This window comes from Chiloscyllium plagiosum, chromosome 7, assembly GCF_004010195.1.
Source record: "Chiloscyllium plagiosum isolate BGI_BamShark_2017 chromosome 7, ASM401019v2, whole genome shotgun sequence".
Lineage (NCBI taxonomy): Eukaryota > Metazoa > Chordata > Chondrichthyes > Orectolobiformes > Hemiscylliidae > Chiloscyllium > Chiloscyllium plagiosum.
The window spans coordinates 20,122,813-20,139,404 of NC_057716.1; the positions used below are offsets into that span (position 1 = coordinate 20,122,813).

The following is a 16,592-nucleotide window of genomic DNA, read 5'->3' on the forward strand; positions in this document are numbered from 1 at the left end:
GAGCTGTAAGTTTTTGTTGCAAACGTTTCGTCCCCTGTCTAGGTGACATCATCAGTGCTTGGGAGCCTCCTGCGAAGCGCTTCTTTGATGTTTCCTCCGGTGTTTATAGTGGTCTGTCCCTGCCGCTTCCGGTTGTCAGTTTCAGCTGTCCGCTTTAGTGGTTGGTATATTGGGTCCAGGTCGATGTGTTTGTTGATGGAGTTTGTGGATGAATGCCATGCCTCTAGCAACATGAATTCGACTGGGACAACACTACTATCATAGGGCAAGCCAGACAGAGAACAGCCAGGGAATTCCTAGAGGCATGGCATTCATCCACAAACTCCATCAACAAACACATCGACCAGGACCCAATATACCAACCACTACAGCGGACAGCTGAAACTGACAACCGGAAGCGGCAGGGACAGACCACTATAAACACCGGAGGAAACATCAAAGAAGCGCTTCGCAGGAGGCTCCCAAGCACGTCGCCTAGCCAGGGGACGAAACGTTTGCAACAAAAACTTCCAGCTCGGCAAACAGAACCACAGCAACGAACACCTGAGCTACAAATCTTCTCACAAATTATATTGTCTTATTGAACACTTTTCCATCTCCAACCTGAAATCAGTTGTCCAGCAATCTAACTGCAACTGAACCAATATTAGTGCAAGTTTAGCAAAGCACTAGTGTTTGCACCATGGTCCTATTTATAAAAATAAAGATTGCAGCACTTCCAATTTGCATATACACCCTTTTAAAAACTTGAGGTTTAGTAAAAATCCTCTCCTTAACTCTCCCTCAGTATGAATATGCTCATTTCTCACTAGACAAACATATTTGCCTGACCTAATCTCATTATGTTCCCTTGCAAGTCACACATCCCTTTCATTGTACTCCCAATTTTCATATTTTATACAAATTTGAAACTATGTCCCCATATCCAAATCTAGAGCTATATTCCTGACAATGGCACTACGGATATTACTGATATACATTGGAAAAAATGCAACTACTATTCTCTTATCTAAGTTTCTATTTATGCTGCTACATTCACTGGTTTCACTAAAACATTGCATTGATTAAATCTTGCCAATTTTTCCCCTCATTTTTTTAAAACTGTAAAGTGACAGTACATGCTTAATGAAAATCTGCAGTGATGACAGCACAGTACAAAGCTACAGTTAATTCATTTATAGGTAAACAGTTATTGTTAGGTCCTGATTTATTCAATTCTACCACAGTAGATCGGCAAAAGTAAATGTGTTTCTGACATCAAGGAACAACAGATTGTTTAGGAGAGTTGAGCAGACAAATTAACTTCATGGCAAGTGATTTGACTCTGATAGGTCGTGCTTAATGCACCAATTTTCTCTTCCATCAACCACATGCATTCTAAATGAATTTGTACTGCCATAAAATAGGGAATTTACAATACCATCAGGTTAACAAAATATGCGAAAATGGCACTTTGGTTTTAAGCTGGATGTGTACAAAGTACTTGAAAAATTTTGCATTCCAAATGCAAAAAATTTGCAAACTACTATCTGGTGTTGTAAACTGGAGTGAACGTGGGTACAAAATTGCTTTCCCTTACAGCATCACATTTGTATAAAGGCCAGATTAAACAGAATTAAGCTGATAACTCATTATAGATAATGTCTTCAATTTCACCTGTACAAATTACTAAGTAGATAGTATTTCCTGTTCTACCTTTTCACAATGAAATCAATGTCTGAACTGTGATAATCGCTGTTATAGCACCATCAAGTGGGTACAGCAATATCAGACAATACTTGAATCTAATTCATTGCTACTTCATTACATCTTTCTTCCCGGTGGTTTCCCATTGTATTTCACCTACATATGGACATTCCAGTCTCCCTCCATTGTAAGACTGGAAAGACAACAAACAGTTTTAAGATAGCACATCACAGCTACATACTGAAGTTGAGGAGCATGTTAGAAAGAAGAAAAAAATCTGTCCTTTCAGAAAGAGTCCTAAAAATTCTGCACAACTATAAACATTATCTGAATTTATATAACTATTAGCAATTATACAGATTTTACTCATTGAGTTTGGAGCAATATTTGCTTTTGCAATTGCACTGTTTTTGCTCTGGTGCTAATGAAGCTCCATAATAATTTGAATCTCCTTCCCACCCCAATGCTCGGTGGAATTCTCTTACCTTGCATTAATGAGGTACTGTGCAAGGCTTATGTTGGCAGGGGATCCAGTAATAGTAATCTGGCGTTCCGTTGAGCCTTCGGCTGCATTAGCTATTTTAATCTGAGCCCCAGACATTTGTCTGATCTCATTGATTTTGCTGCCTTGTCTGCCGATTATACATCCTATTAGCTGGAAAGAAATTTGGGAAAAAAACTAAATGAAACAATTAACTAATAAAGTGTACAATAATGAATATAGATTAAAGCTGTGAGAATGAGAAGATAGAAGCAGAAGCATTTCAGCTGAATACTTATTTTCTTGCTTATATTGAAGGATTGCTAATGGCCATTTGCTTCTTCCTTGCTGGCTAGCCCACATATACTTGGAAAGTTCTTCTTTAAAACCGAGTCCTACACTCAACACTAAGTTTTTACTGAAAATTAACTTTCACATGTGCAATAGTCATTCCTAATTAAATTTAGTTTGCTTGCTCGTAAGACCAAACTTTGGAAAAGTGTTGAAAACATCAGATTACTTAAACCAAGATAATGGGAAAGGATGATGATTTCCACACTAAAAGCACAAGCGATTTAAGGCACTTAGTGATGTGGACATTTAGGTGGAAAGTTATCCAATGGCAATCTTAACCAGTCAAATATACTGGAAGCAATAAAGAAATAATACTGCATTGTTTGACCAAATTTCTCAGCACAGCTAGCCAGAGTTATATTATCGACTTATTGTTACAAAGTGTTTCGAAGCATCAAAACACAAAAACTTTGTAAAATTCTTCATTTTTGATGTACAAATATAAATGAGCAAATCAGCAGTTCAGAGGCACTTATTAATCTGTAGCTTGGAAAAAATATTTTCCATGGTGTAAGAAGTTATCATAAACATAACTTACAAGAAGCTTCTAGAGTGTGATGCAGATATGGAACTTGTGATCACATGAATAAAGATATACAAGGACAAGGTAGTTAAGAAAATTAGAGAGAAAGAGATTGAAGAGGTAGTAAGTAAACAGTTATAATGCATGCTTAACCAGCAAAACCCCATTTTGCACAAAAGTTAAAAAAAGGCAAAATTTTACACTATGTGGATCAACTTTTCTAATTTACTTAACCTTCACTGCTCAGAAATTGCATTACATCACCTCAAATGGGGAATTGCAGCCTACAGAACTAACATGCCATTTATGCAATAAGTTCAAATTATCTTCCTGATGCTTGAGCAGAATAATAGAAAGGCAGAATCTACTTTAATGTAGAAAGATCAGCAAACATTTTAGATTTAAAATTATTGGAACGTGGATATTTAACATTAAATTATTTGATTCCTTAGCAATTAATATAATTTACTTTTGCTTTTTCTCCAAGTCTCTTAGAAGTGAGCTGAGTCTGCAGAACCCTTCTGTTGGTCACTTACAGATTGAGTAGGTTTGGGATAATGCATTTTGAAAGGGAAGAAATAGGAATAAGTCATGATCTTGGAGATTGTAAAACTTGTGTCTTGATTCCAATCAGGATTTCCAAAATAGTGCCTTTACCCAAAGGAAATAACTTACATCATTGGGAATGGTGAGTTCATGAGTACTGGCCGGGGGATTGGCATCCAAACCTAAGTAAATGTGAGAATATGTTATTAGCAATGGACTACATGCATGAAACAAACAATGCAATCCCCTCTCCTTGCACATGAATGAGAGGCTCAGTGTCACAAAGGCAGATTTGTCCCAGATCTCTCATTGTCAAGTTGATCACTGACCAGTTTCTCTTGCTATATATACAAACCAGACCCTCATTCTCATGATCTTCACAAAAGTACATAGCACTGCAGTGGACACGATTGTTTATTGGATTTAAAGATTAGAAAGGGCATGAACAGAAAATTTGTTAAGATGGCCAATTTATCATACTTACATTTTGAAAGAGGTTTGAGTGGCTAGTACAGGGGCAGACTGGCACATGAAAAATTTCATGACCACTTCCAATGCAGATCCTTGGTTGATGCAAAGGCACTTACATCAGAATTGCTTCTTTCAAAAGGTCCAGCAAAAAGCTAAAGATTTTTTTTAAAGTAGTTATGTCAAGAATTGCTGAGACAGAAGCAAAGCTTCATTACACTTCCACAGGCATCAATTTAATTACACAGCAGTAGATACAGGGGTCCACAAGTCCTATGTGCCATCCAGCACATTAGTAACTAATGAATTGTTTAGTGCCTCCTGTGACAGAAGCAGATCCATCTAATTATAAAATCAGATCTACAAGTAAAACTGGAGGGAGGTCAGTTGCTGGGTTTTACTTGTAATGGAAACTCTGGCTACCGTTTGTTAGATTTTCCAAAATCCATTTGGATCAGGTCTCCAATGAAATAATATATAGAGAATTGCCTGGAGTTAAACGTTAGCTTTAAAGCAGATTGATCAACTTTGCATTTTTTGTTGAGTTTCTCCATGTTAAAATAAAAACAGTTGTCTCACAACTAATACTGTTGACATAAATGGTTTCTTTTAAAATTAGGATCATATAGTTCAGTCTGTTGAACTCATACGCTGAACTCCAATGGTGCTTCTACCCACCTGACCTCAATTTGGGAACATGTTCAAATGCGATACTTTAAGCTGGGCTTAAAGTAAAACAATATTTTGCTCTCGAGATCTATTTAATATGCAAGATTGAGTAAAGCTTTACTGCCCAATAGGACTTGCTTTGGGTTTCTCAAAAAGCAACTGGCAATTGGATTGAAGTATTTGTTTACATTGCAAATCCTCTCCTACTTCCAATAAAGTAAATTGCTCATCTTAGATCTGGTACTTTTAATATATAATGTTGAAAATTGACAAGTTTTGATTTATGAGAATGAAGACCTGCTTGTGGAAGATGCCTTTTGGATCAGCACAAAGCATGTTAGGAGAAAGCCAACTTGTCAAATCATTATTTCCCTGTGCATCTGAATTAATTAAAACATTGGAAATTCAAGTTGCATCATTTTTGACTTTGATTCCCGTGGATTCCCAAATACACAACAGATAAGGTAGTTAAGAAGGTGACAGGCAAAATTTAATGTGAATGACCATAATGAAAAAGGACTAATTATCCAAGCTATAAAGCCAAATATAAAGTCAGTACTTATCTGGCTTCTGACAGTGTCATGTCATCTAGCCATTAGCTTATTCTATGTAAATTATAATTTACAGTGATCCCAATGGGTCTTTGCTGAAGTTTGGAGATTAGACTCAGTTACTGCAGAATTATAATATTACAAAAATCATAACACCCTTTTAAAAAGGATGCAGATAAATATTTGACATTGAAATATTTACAAGAGAACGAGGAAAGGCCAGCCCAATGAGGCTAAGATGATAGCTCTTTAACAATAGGCACAGGTGCATTGGGCCAAAAAGATTGCTCACCATACTGAAGGGCAACTAGGCATGAGCACGGACATCTGGCCATGTCAGTGACATGCAAATCCCGTAAATGAATTATCAATCACTGTTTTCATTATGATAAGTGTATGTTTACCACCTAGAGTCACATAGATGGCCAGCACAGGAAGAGACCCTTCGGTCCAACTGGCCAACCAGATATCCTAAATTAATCTAGTCCCATTTGCCAGCATTTGGCCCATATCCCTCTAAACCCTTCCTATTCATATACCCATCCAGATGTCTTTTAAATGCTGTAATTGTACTAGCCTCCACCACTTCCTCTGGCAGCTCATTCCATACATGTACCCCCTCTGCATGAAAAAGTTGCCCCTTAGGTCTTTTAAATCTTTCCCCTCTCACCCTAAACCTATGCCCTCTAGCTCTGGACTCACCCACCCAGGAAAAATACTGTGGGTATTTACCCTATCGATGCTCATGATTTTATAAACATCTAAGGACACCCCTCAAGCCTCTGACGCTCCAGTCAAAACAGTCCCAGCCCATCCAGCTTCTCCATATATTTCAAACCTTCCAACCCCGGCAACATTCTTGTAAATCTTTTCCGAACTGTTTCACAACATCCTTCCTGTAAGGAGGCGGCCAGAATTGGGCACAATATTCCAAAAGTGGTCCACCTAATGTCCTGTACAGTTGCAACATGACCTACCTCCCAACCCCTATACTTGTACAATTGATGGTTTTAAGATATTACATTTACTGGAAATTCTCGATATGGAAAACATCTTCGCTGAGCAAAGATTCTGGCTATCAAAGCACAATCAGCTACTTGTCTTTACTACAAAACCTTTGCAAACCAAATACCCAGCTAAATATGTGAGACGCAATCAGTTGTTTTTATTTGACTACTCTTTCGCACTTGACAGACTGCATTCATAAGTGAGACATGTAGAATTTGTGAAAATCATTAGAAATGCGTGCAGCTGTCTTTCCACAAGCTGCAAATTAGCCTCAGAATCGGCCATTTATGTTTGTTTATAAATTAAGAGTTTAAACCATTTACGAAATGAAGGCAAACTTTCTGATCTTTTAAATTCTATCAATAAAAATAAATATCCTGTTATTGGTGCAATTTTACATACATGGAACAGTAAAATCAATAATCCCGCATCTTGAGGCTAGAAGTAGCAAAGATAATTTTAGATTGATAATTTAACTGAGGCATTATGAGAAACTGATTCACAAAATCTATACATTCACATTATTTCATAAAGTTACAGATAGAAAATGAGAAATTAATTTAACTTAAATTACAAGTTCAATGAGTTAAGAAACTTAAACCTTGAAGCACTGAATATACATCAATTCCAATTTATTTTAAAAACTATGAGAGAAAGAGAAAAGAGAGTAGAGAAAACAGAGGTGCCAAGAAAAGGAGCTGAATAGGGCACTGTGGGTACGTACCAGGGAAACCAGGGGTGGTCTGCCCAAGGGGAGTAAAGGGGGTATGCTGCATAGCCAACTGATGAAGCTTGGTCAACTGCTGGGGGTAGGAGGGGAAATTAGAACTAACTGATTACTGTACAATAAACACAAACACTACTTTTAGAAACAAAAAAAAAAGGCAGTAAACAATGAACCATGCAGCAACATGGCAAACATTTAATTTGATGGAAAATAAGATATTTTTTAAAATTGCAAACTTTCTGGGTCCCACCCTTTCTTAATGTCTCTCCATATCAAAGGATCTGATTGGGAAGACTGGTACAAGTAAATGGGAATTTCTCCTGGCAGACAAGAGGAAGTGAAGGCTCACCCTCAGCTCTGTGAGCCAGCCAGAAAGTTGCTGAGGTCTTTCTGAAAGTGGAGGTCAGCAAGCCAGGTTTCATCTGGTGCCTTATCTGAGAGCTACCGATACCTGCATGACAAGAGACAGGAGAATCAGCCTCAGTTGGGACTCAAACATACCCCAGGTTCCTGATTCTTCGTTACAGTTTTTTAATTCGATTTTTCCTCTCAAGGACTCTGGTCTCCATGCAGGTTCCTTCAGCTGGGAGGATGGGTGAGTAAGCTGCGGACTTCTCCACATGGTCGACGCCAGTGTCGCTTTATACTCAGCCGACAGGAGGCATGCATCCTGTGGAGCAAGATGGCCAGTGTCAGAGTTGCGACGCTCCCATACCATGAGACATCCTGCCTTGCTGTCTGACTGAGAATTGAAGGACCTCATGTAGGTGCCGCAAGATTAGAGCATCCAATATCGCTGACAAAGGAATTCATCAGAAAGGTAGCTGTAGGACTGGAGTTTTAGGTAGCACTGCGACTCAAAGCCACAACAGAAGAAGCACTTTAACCATTCAAAATGGACATGTTGCTTATTTTACCATGATGTGGTAAAATTTCAGGGCCTAAATGCATGATCAGAAGTTTAATACCACTGATTACCAAGCACAACTGCGCAGTTAGGAAAGTAACTCTCATTCGTGTTACAAAGAGAAAGGAATAGAACAGATACTGAAACTTAACTGAACTTGCAGAGCTGGCTGTGTGGGCCCCAACCTCATCACTCTTAAATCAAGGTGATACAATATTTCTATTAGATTTGAGATGCTTACAACATGTTATGACAAGAGGATCCAATGTTTTAAATGTTGCTCATGATGTCTTATCCTTTTGATATGGGGATGGGAAGGAATCTAGGGGTGGACTCTGGGTACAGCAAAGGATTACAGGACATATTTCAACATCACTAGGAAGCAATTTGAAATACAATTTGACCATGACTTTTCAGGCTAGTTTCATATGCATAAATTTCAAAGCCTTTGTAGAATTTCAGGTTCTACTCATGTTTAACCAGCTGTGTTTAAAATAAATGTGTAGTGTGTGAAGTGTGGCTAAAAGAAGCAAATTTTACTAAAATATAGTAAACCCCCTCAGGCCAAATGCTATCTTTTTGCTTGAAGTATTTTTAAGTTAGCAAGTTAGATGTGACAAACAATTTTACTGATAGCATCAATTAATAGGCACAAGTAGGGGAGCACTTTGGGGTCAGTGATCATAATTCTATTAATTTTCACATAGTTATGAAAAAGACCTAATCTAAAAGTTAACTTTAAATTGAAGGAAGGCAGATTTGGACTGTATTAGGCAAGAACTTTCAAAAGCTGATTGGGAGAGGCTATTTGCAAGGAAAGGGACGAGTGAAAAGTGGGAAGCCTTGAGAGTTCAGAGACAGTATGTTCCTGTTCATGTGAAGGGCATTTGTCAGGTATAGACAGATAGTATTGAGTGAATCCCTAGAGATGTAGGACTATACTCGAGGGATATCAGGAGAGCAAAAAGGGGCCATGAGATGGCTTTGGCAAATAAGGTTAAAGAGAATCCAGAGAGATTCTACAAATACATTAAAAAGGAACAAAGAGTATGAGAAAGAGATTAGGATCCCTTAAAGATCAACAAGTCCTTCTGCATGTGGAACCACCAGAAGTGGATGAGATAGTAAACAAGTATCTTGCATCAGTACTTAGTGAAAACTATAGAAGCTAGAGAATTTGGGGATATAAATAGCAACATCTTGAAAAGTGCCCATATTACAGAAGAGATGCTGCTGGATGTCTTAAAATGCATAACGTGGATTAAATCCCTAGTACCTTATCAGGTTTATCACAGAACTTTCTGGGAACCTAGGAAAGTGATTGCTGGGCCCCTTGCTGAGCTGTTTGCATGACTGATAGCCACAGGTGAGGTGCTGGAAGACTGGAGGTTATCTAATGTGGTGCCATTGTTTAAACAACGTGGCAAGGAAAAGCCCAGGGACTACAGATCGACGAGACTGACTCTAGTGGTGGATAAGTTGCTGGGGGGAGGATCCTGAAGGACAGGATTTACATGCATTTGGAAAGGCAAGGACTGATTAGAGAGAGTCAACATAACTTTGTATGTGGGAAATAGTGTCTCACCAGCTTGTTCGAGTTTCTGAAGAGACAACGATGACTGAAGTTAGAGCAGTAGACATTGTCTGTGTGGACTTCAGTAAGGCGCTAGCCAAGGTTCCACATGGTAAACTGGTTAGCAAGGCCAAACCATATGGAATCTAGGAGGAGCTAGCCAAGTGAATACAAAATTGGCTCGAAGATAGAAGAGGGGCTGGAGGAAGGCTGTTTTTTGGATTGGAGGTATGTGACCAGTGGTGTGCCGCAAGGATCGGTGCTGGGAGCACTGCTTTTTGTTATTTATATAAATGATTTGGATGTTAACATGAGGTATCATTAGTAAGTTTGAAGAGGACACAGAAATTGGTGGTATGGGGACAGTAAAGGAAATTCTCAGAGCACAACAGGACCTTTGTCAGATGAGCCAATGGGTCAAGCTGCGGCAGATGAAGTTTAATTTAGAAAAATGTGAGGTGTTGCATTTTGTTAAGGCAAATCAGGTCAGGACTTGTACAGTTAATGGTAGGGCTCTGGAGAGTGTTGCTGAACAAAGAATTGGGATGCAGATATTTAGTTCCTTGAAAATGGACTCGCAGGTAGACAGCATTGTGAAGGTGGCATTTAGCACACTTGCTTTCATTGGTCAGTACATCGAGTCTGGGAGTTAGGATGTCAGATTGCAGCTATCCAGGACATTGGTTAGGTCACTTTTAAAATACTGCATACAATTCTGGCCTCCCTGCTATAGGAAATATGTTGTCAAACTTAAAAGGGTACAGATTATATTTACAAGGACGTTGCCAGGATTAGAGGGTTTGAGCTATAGGGAGAGGCTAAATAGGTTGGGGCTTTTTCCCCCTGTAGCGTTGGTCGCTGAGGGATGACATGATAAGGGTTTATTAAATCAAGAGAGGCACAGGCAGGATGAATTGCCAAGGGCTTTTTCCCCAGGGGCACCTTTTACATGCAGAGGGTGGTGCATATATGCATGCAACAAGGTTCCAGAGGAAGTGGAGGCTGGTACAAACAACATGGTGGCTCAGTGGTTAGCACTGCTGTCTCACAGCACCAGGGTCCCAGGTTCGATTCCAGCCTTGGGCGACTGTGTGGAGTTTGCACATTCTCCCAGTGTCTGCGTGGGTTTCCTCTGGGTGCTCTGGTTTCCTCCCACAGTCCAAACGATGTGCAGGCTAGATGAATTGGCCATACTAAATTATCCATAGTGTTACTGACATTAGTCAGAGGGAAATAGGTCTCGGTGGGTTACTCTTCGGAGGGTCGGTGTGGATTTGTTGGGCTGAAGGGCCTGTTTCCACACTGTAGGAAATCTAATCTAATCTAATCACAACATTTAAAAAGGCATCTGGATGGGTATATGAATAGGAAGGATTTCGGAGGATATGGGAAAATGGGACTAGACTGATTTAGAATATCTGGTCAGTATAGGCAAGATGGACTGAAGGGTGTTTCCATACTGTATAACTATGACTCTAAGTTCCCAGCATCACATACAATTCTAGGGATGTTTTTATTTGCAATGCAGTGTCAAAAAATCCCTTAATGATAGCATCCACGTTAGTCATAGCTTACATCATCATCATCAGGTACTGTGCAAAGCTCTTGTGGAACACACAAGCTGATGAGAGAATGAACAGATTTGTGAAGGAGTTCATGAAACTAAGGCAAGAAACATATCTAATGTTAGACAAAAAAGAATGTTTATTGAAGTCTCTATCGACTTCCAGATAGAATTCAACAAGGTTTCACTTAAGGAACTACAGTTAAACAGGAATTGTAGGGAACTGCAAAGTCATCCACTTTGGACTGAACAAGATAAATCTGAGTAATAGCGAACAGTTAGGAATGTAGAGAGATGAAGGTTCCCTTTATCTAGGTTGCTAAGACTAGTCAGATTCTGGAAAAAAGGGAATATTAGCTATTATAACAAGCGCCCTATAATAGAATGAGAAATTTATGATAACTATATAAAGTTCTGGCTAGATTTTTATTTGCTATGCCATGAGCAGCTCTGGGCACTACATCGTAAAAGTGCATATTGGTTTAGGGGGCACAGCAGCACAGGTTCACCAGTATGCTATTAAGCCACCAAGCATTCGATTTGAGGACAGATTATAAAAATTAAGCTATGACCTCTGATAAATGTCACCTGGTGATCTGATGTAGTGTTATACAATTTTGTCAGGAATTTATGGGGTAGCTAGAAACTTGATCTGGAGTCTCAAGACGGGCAGCATAACAAAATCAGAGTAAAGCCATTCAGAAGGGCAACTCAAAATGCTCATACAACAGATGGTAGAAGAATGGAATACTGTCAAAAAGCTAGCACAATCGATAACTTTAAATCTGAGACAAGGACAGAAGTAAAAGGAGGGTGGGGTGGATTTAGAATCCAAATCAGCCATGATCTAACTGAACAGTGGGAAAGGACTGAACAACCTATTCACATTAGCAAGTCTACACTATTTTGATTTATTTTAATACAAAAATTGGATGTCTTGTGAGCAATTTCAATTAGTTATCTTGGAAAGTAAACACTAAGGCATGACATTTGAATGTCATTCCCTCTTTGGTACTGAGTAATTGATCAGAATGTGGACATATAAAAGCACAGACTGGGATAAAGGTCAAATAATCAAAGTATTACAGCCTTACAGTAAAGTTTAGTTCATGCAACCATTCACTTTACGCAGGTTTCCGTATTTTGTTGTTGTTCCCAGGAACAACCGTGTTCAGTAATGGAGATGCTACTCTCAGTTCATGGGGCCAGAAGCAATATTGCTATTTATCTTACTGACAGATAGTAATGCAGGTTTAAATGGCATTCTCTCCATTTAATGAAAAATAGCTATACAACTGTTCAGAAACAATTATCCCCACAGGCAAGTATCAGGAGTTATTCAAGAAAGTGTGACACTTATTTTCCATCAAATACTCTTGTAAAACATTACTACTATATAACAAAATGGTCAGTTAAAAACAGTTATTAGAAATCACAAATACAGACAACTTTACTAGTGAAATCATAATAGAGCAGTTCGTTATTAGTATTCATTAATAATATTATACATATCATGCATTTTGTTTTCATTTGAATTGACAATTAGGGAAGAAAGGGGGGGGGAAAAACTCACATCTGGGTGTGGAATGGCATACTGTCCCTGAATTGTATAGGCCTGTAAAAGTGAAATGAAAAAGAAAAAACTTCAGAAGTTCCACGTTTGAGAAATAATTCAGTTAGCACCACTGCAAGCACCTGACCTGCATCTAAATTGTCTACTCTGAAATACATGTTGTCTCAGCAAAGGTTTCATCCAATAAGTGTAAAAGAGAAAAGCATGCAAAAACATTTATTGACAGAAATTGAGCTGGAAAAAGACAAAGCACAGGATGAAGTAACATGAGCAAACAGTTAAGTATTCAGGACCCACTTTAATTTAGAAAACAGCAACATTTTCTTGGGTAGCTAAAACCTACAGATCTTATCAGACCAAGCGGTTACTTAAAATGCATTAGCCAGATAAGTATTTGGCATTAGCCAAATGGATTATTTTTTCAATTGGAAATATTAAGTACTGAAAATTACTGAGCCACATCGTGCAAACATCCATTTAACCCCAAAGAAAGGATGCCCTCAGTTTTCATATCAACTTTCTGCAAAGCTAGTTTTGCATTTTCTTATTTCTTTGATAACAGAGACATAGACGTATTGTAAAAAGATTGCCCATTTCCGAGAATATGTATTTGCTTTATTTACATTTTTTGTATATTTAGGAACATTCTAGGGCCAGGTGTGGACTTTCAAAGCAAATGTTTTGCCGTAATGGTGCAATCTTGTAATCACAATTGTTACATTATTAAAACAAAGACAAATATCAAAATTGTATCTTAAAGACATTTATGAACAGAGATGAAACAACAGCTCGAGTGCAAAGTTGCTACAACAACCACCACGTGCCGCAGAACTTTCAGAGAAAACTTGCAAGAACAAGGGCCTGGGCTATAACACCATATTTTGGCAATAAAAAATCAGCACTGAAGCATGACCCAGCAAATGTTGGGAAAGCCTGCAGTGAATAACAGTAGAGCAAAAAAAAAATCCGTGGGATTGAAAAGCACTCATTCATATAAGAAAGAAACACACAGTACAGTGCTAGTGATCAGTTTATTACCATGTTAAGCTACTCAGGCCAATACTGTTGTACAGTTGTAAGTGGCTCTAGCATGAAAAATATTGAAAGTGTGTGCAGGAAGCATATGCTTATAAACTCTGCATTTTCAGCTTGTGTAGCTGCTCCTAAAACAGGTGGAGGTTTTCACTTTTTTTTTGGAAAGCATACATTATGTAGGTCAAAGCGTCTACACCAAGATGCAGCACAATTGTTTTTCCTACCTCACTTGCACACATTTCACAAAGTCAAATATTGTATCTGCTATGTAACACCAATTACCTCCATATAATTAACAATTATATTAATTACCATGCACTTACCTTCTGAATAGTTGCTTTGACTGCTACCTTAGCAAAGACAGTAGGGCTTTCACATTGTCAAGTGAAGTTAATTAAAAGCTATTGCAATTCAGTTGGTCAGTTCTAGTTCAAACTGATTATGTTCTCTTATCAATCACTATTTGGCAACTCACTACCCATTTCAATTAGTCATTCCTCCTACCTTTTGTATTCTTTATCAACTGTTAATGACAGAAATCTAAACCGCCTGTCCAACTTTTCTCAAGTCAGTGCAGTCTGGTTATGAAGCTCAGGTGTACTAATGTAAAAGCATGTAATTCATTTTTAGCTATTAAAAACGTAAAACACATAATAGATTACTAAAAGAACAAGCTATTCAAGTTTGAAAATTCAACTGTGAAATTATGTGCAAAAAAACCCATAAAAGCAGAAAATGTTCTGAAATAGTCAGTCCAATATAAAAAGTCCTAATTGAAGAGGTCTGAAACAAACAAGTTACCATGAACAGCAATCTTCAATGTGGCTACAATTGTTTCTGCCAGGTTAGTATTTGAATATAGTCAGCCCATTGTGTGTAAAAACACCTGCCTGTTAAACACGTACCTAGCTATCATTTCCCAAAATCTTTGCATTACATGTTGAAGAAATATTTTATTTTTGCTGCAAGTGGATAATTGCACTGAAAGTGTTTTTTAAAATGGAAAACATTTGCTGTATTTGAGTAGGAATGTGAATCTTGCTTCTTACACAAATGACTTTTCAAATCACCTGTAGTTTAGTCCTGGAGTAAACATAACTAGTTATTTTCTCCTTAAAATCTAAAAAAAACCTCTTCTCCATCTCTCTATGCTTTTCTGGGACACGACAATTTCCCTTTCTGCAATAACAGGCCAGTGATTTACTTTGGAAGAACAAAATGGCAAAACTGACAATTTGGTCTGAATGGACTTTTCTTTTTATAAATTCTATATCTGTAATGCTAGGTAGCCCTGTTGACAAAGGATAGATTCAAAACAAAAGTAGCTCTTCTCATTCCATAGCAAGGCATCTAACTTCCAAATGATACCATGTACAATAAAATGGTTGGAAGTAAAAGCACTGGGAACTTGCCACCACAAACCACTCTGATCCCTAAACGACTGACAACTGTGGACATACTGCAAAAGATATATTTCCGTAAACTTCCTTTAAGTTGCAAAGTTCTACGACCCACTTTGATAATTCTATGGTTCTTAAACACTGATTAATATTTAATTAAAACACCTCAGTAAAAGTTTTTACTCAATTAGCTGGGAACTCAGGCAGTAGACCATTTCATTTACTATCCAGTTAAGTGTTGAGAAATCATGAAGTCCAAGTCAGTGGCATAACAGCATTGAATATCAGTGAAAGAATTTTTAAATGGCTTGAAAGACTTTTGATTTCAAAGCAGGAGATAAGTTATTCAACATGGAGACAATAACTTTGCTGAGACAAGCTGCACGTTTGGGATGTTCTGAAGCTACTCAAGAATATTGTCACACATACATGTGTATAAACTCAGTGGCAGCATGAAGAGACAGACAGGCGCACGTGCATGCCCACACAAAAACACACGCACACAGTCTTCTAAGCAGTTTCTGACACGGTTCAGTGGCCATTAGGATACAACATGCAAGTGAAGATGAGAAACCTGAATGCACTAACAGGCAGTGGCTGGTGCTGCAGTAAGAGGCTGAGGTTGGCTGCGGAGGCCGAGAGGGGATCTGCTCTTACCTGGCCACCTGCAAAAATGACGGGGGCAGAGGCGGGCTTTGGGCGGTAGGGGATGGTGGCACCTTTCGGTGGGGACTAGGAGGGACAGGGAAAGCATGTTAGAAACAGCATTAGAACAGGTTCAATTCATTTCTGAAAAAATAAAAGGTAAATTCAATCACAAAACAGAACAAAATGATCGTAAACACACATTTACAATGGCAATATACCTTCTTAACCCAATATAAACAACTCAAAATTCTACTTTTAATAAAACAATAGAAAATCTTAGTCACATAGAACAAACAATTTAACACTTTTCATTGTAATGTTGTTATCTTCCCCATACAAACCTAACAAAGTCATTCAGAAACACTAACATTTTCCCTCAATCATGCATCAATCCCAGTGACCCCAATAACCAGTTTGAAAAGGCTACATTGTACCCAGCTTTTCTTACTCCAAAAATCATATTTCAGACACAAAGAACAGATTAACATGAAATGCTTGGCAGCACTTGCTGGCAATGCAACAGACTCTAACAGAGTCCAAGCTTAGGATGCTGCAGAAATGGAAGCTCATTAGATTTTCAAATACTTTGTTCAAAATAAATTCCATCTTGTCAAATGTAAAATTCCTCAATAAAATGAGATCAGTTCCACATGGTACTGGCTTGTATGAACTTACAAAAGCTTACCGATTATTTGGAACTAATTAATGAGCTCAAGAGAGGCTGCAGAAATAGGTGACAACTAAACACAAGGAACAAATAACCAGGATGCTGGAGCTACTTTGGAGGTTGAGGCAGAGAAGAGACAGGTTTACTTTAGACCAGAATTTCCACCTATCATGCAATTGCCTGGTTTGGTCACTGGATGCAGTAAGGTGTAA

At 38.3% G+C, this 16,592-nt stretch overlaps 1 protein-coding gene across 21 annotated transcripts in view; it reads right to left on the reverse strand.

Moving 5' to 3' along the window:
• Positions 1–16,592, reverse strand: part of pcbp3 (poly(rC) binding protein 3) — a 149,390-nt gene that overhangs the window by 2,305 nt on the left and 130,493 nt on the right. For 9 of the 21 annotated variants that reach the window (XM_043693192.1, XM_043693188.1, XM_043693193.1 and 6 more), the window contains 5 exons: positions 15,654–15,797; positions 12,631–12,672; positions 7,515–7,683; positions 3,720–3,772; positions 2,172–2,341 (listed from right to left, as the gene is read on the reverse strand). In XM_043693192.1, coding sequence (XP_043549127.1) covers positions 2,172–2,341; positions 3,720–3,772; positions 7,515–7,683; positions 12,631–12,672; positions 15,654–15,797 — 578 coding nt within the window. Of the gene's footprint in view, positions 1–2,171; positions 2,342–3,719; positions 3,773–7,010; positions 7,090–7,514; positions 7,684–12,630; positions 12,673–15,653; positions 15,798–16,592 lie in introns of those variants that run through there. The other 12 variants (XM_043693208.1, XM_043693206.1, XM_043693207.1 and 9 more) reach the window with 7 other exon arrangements.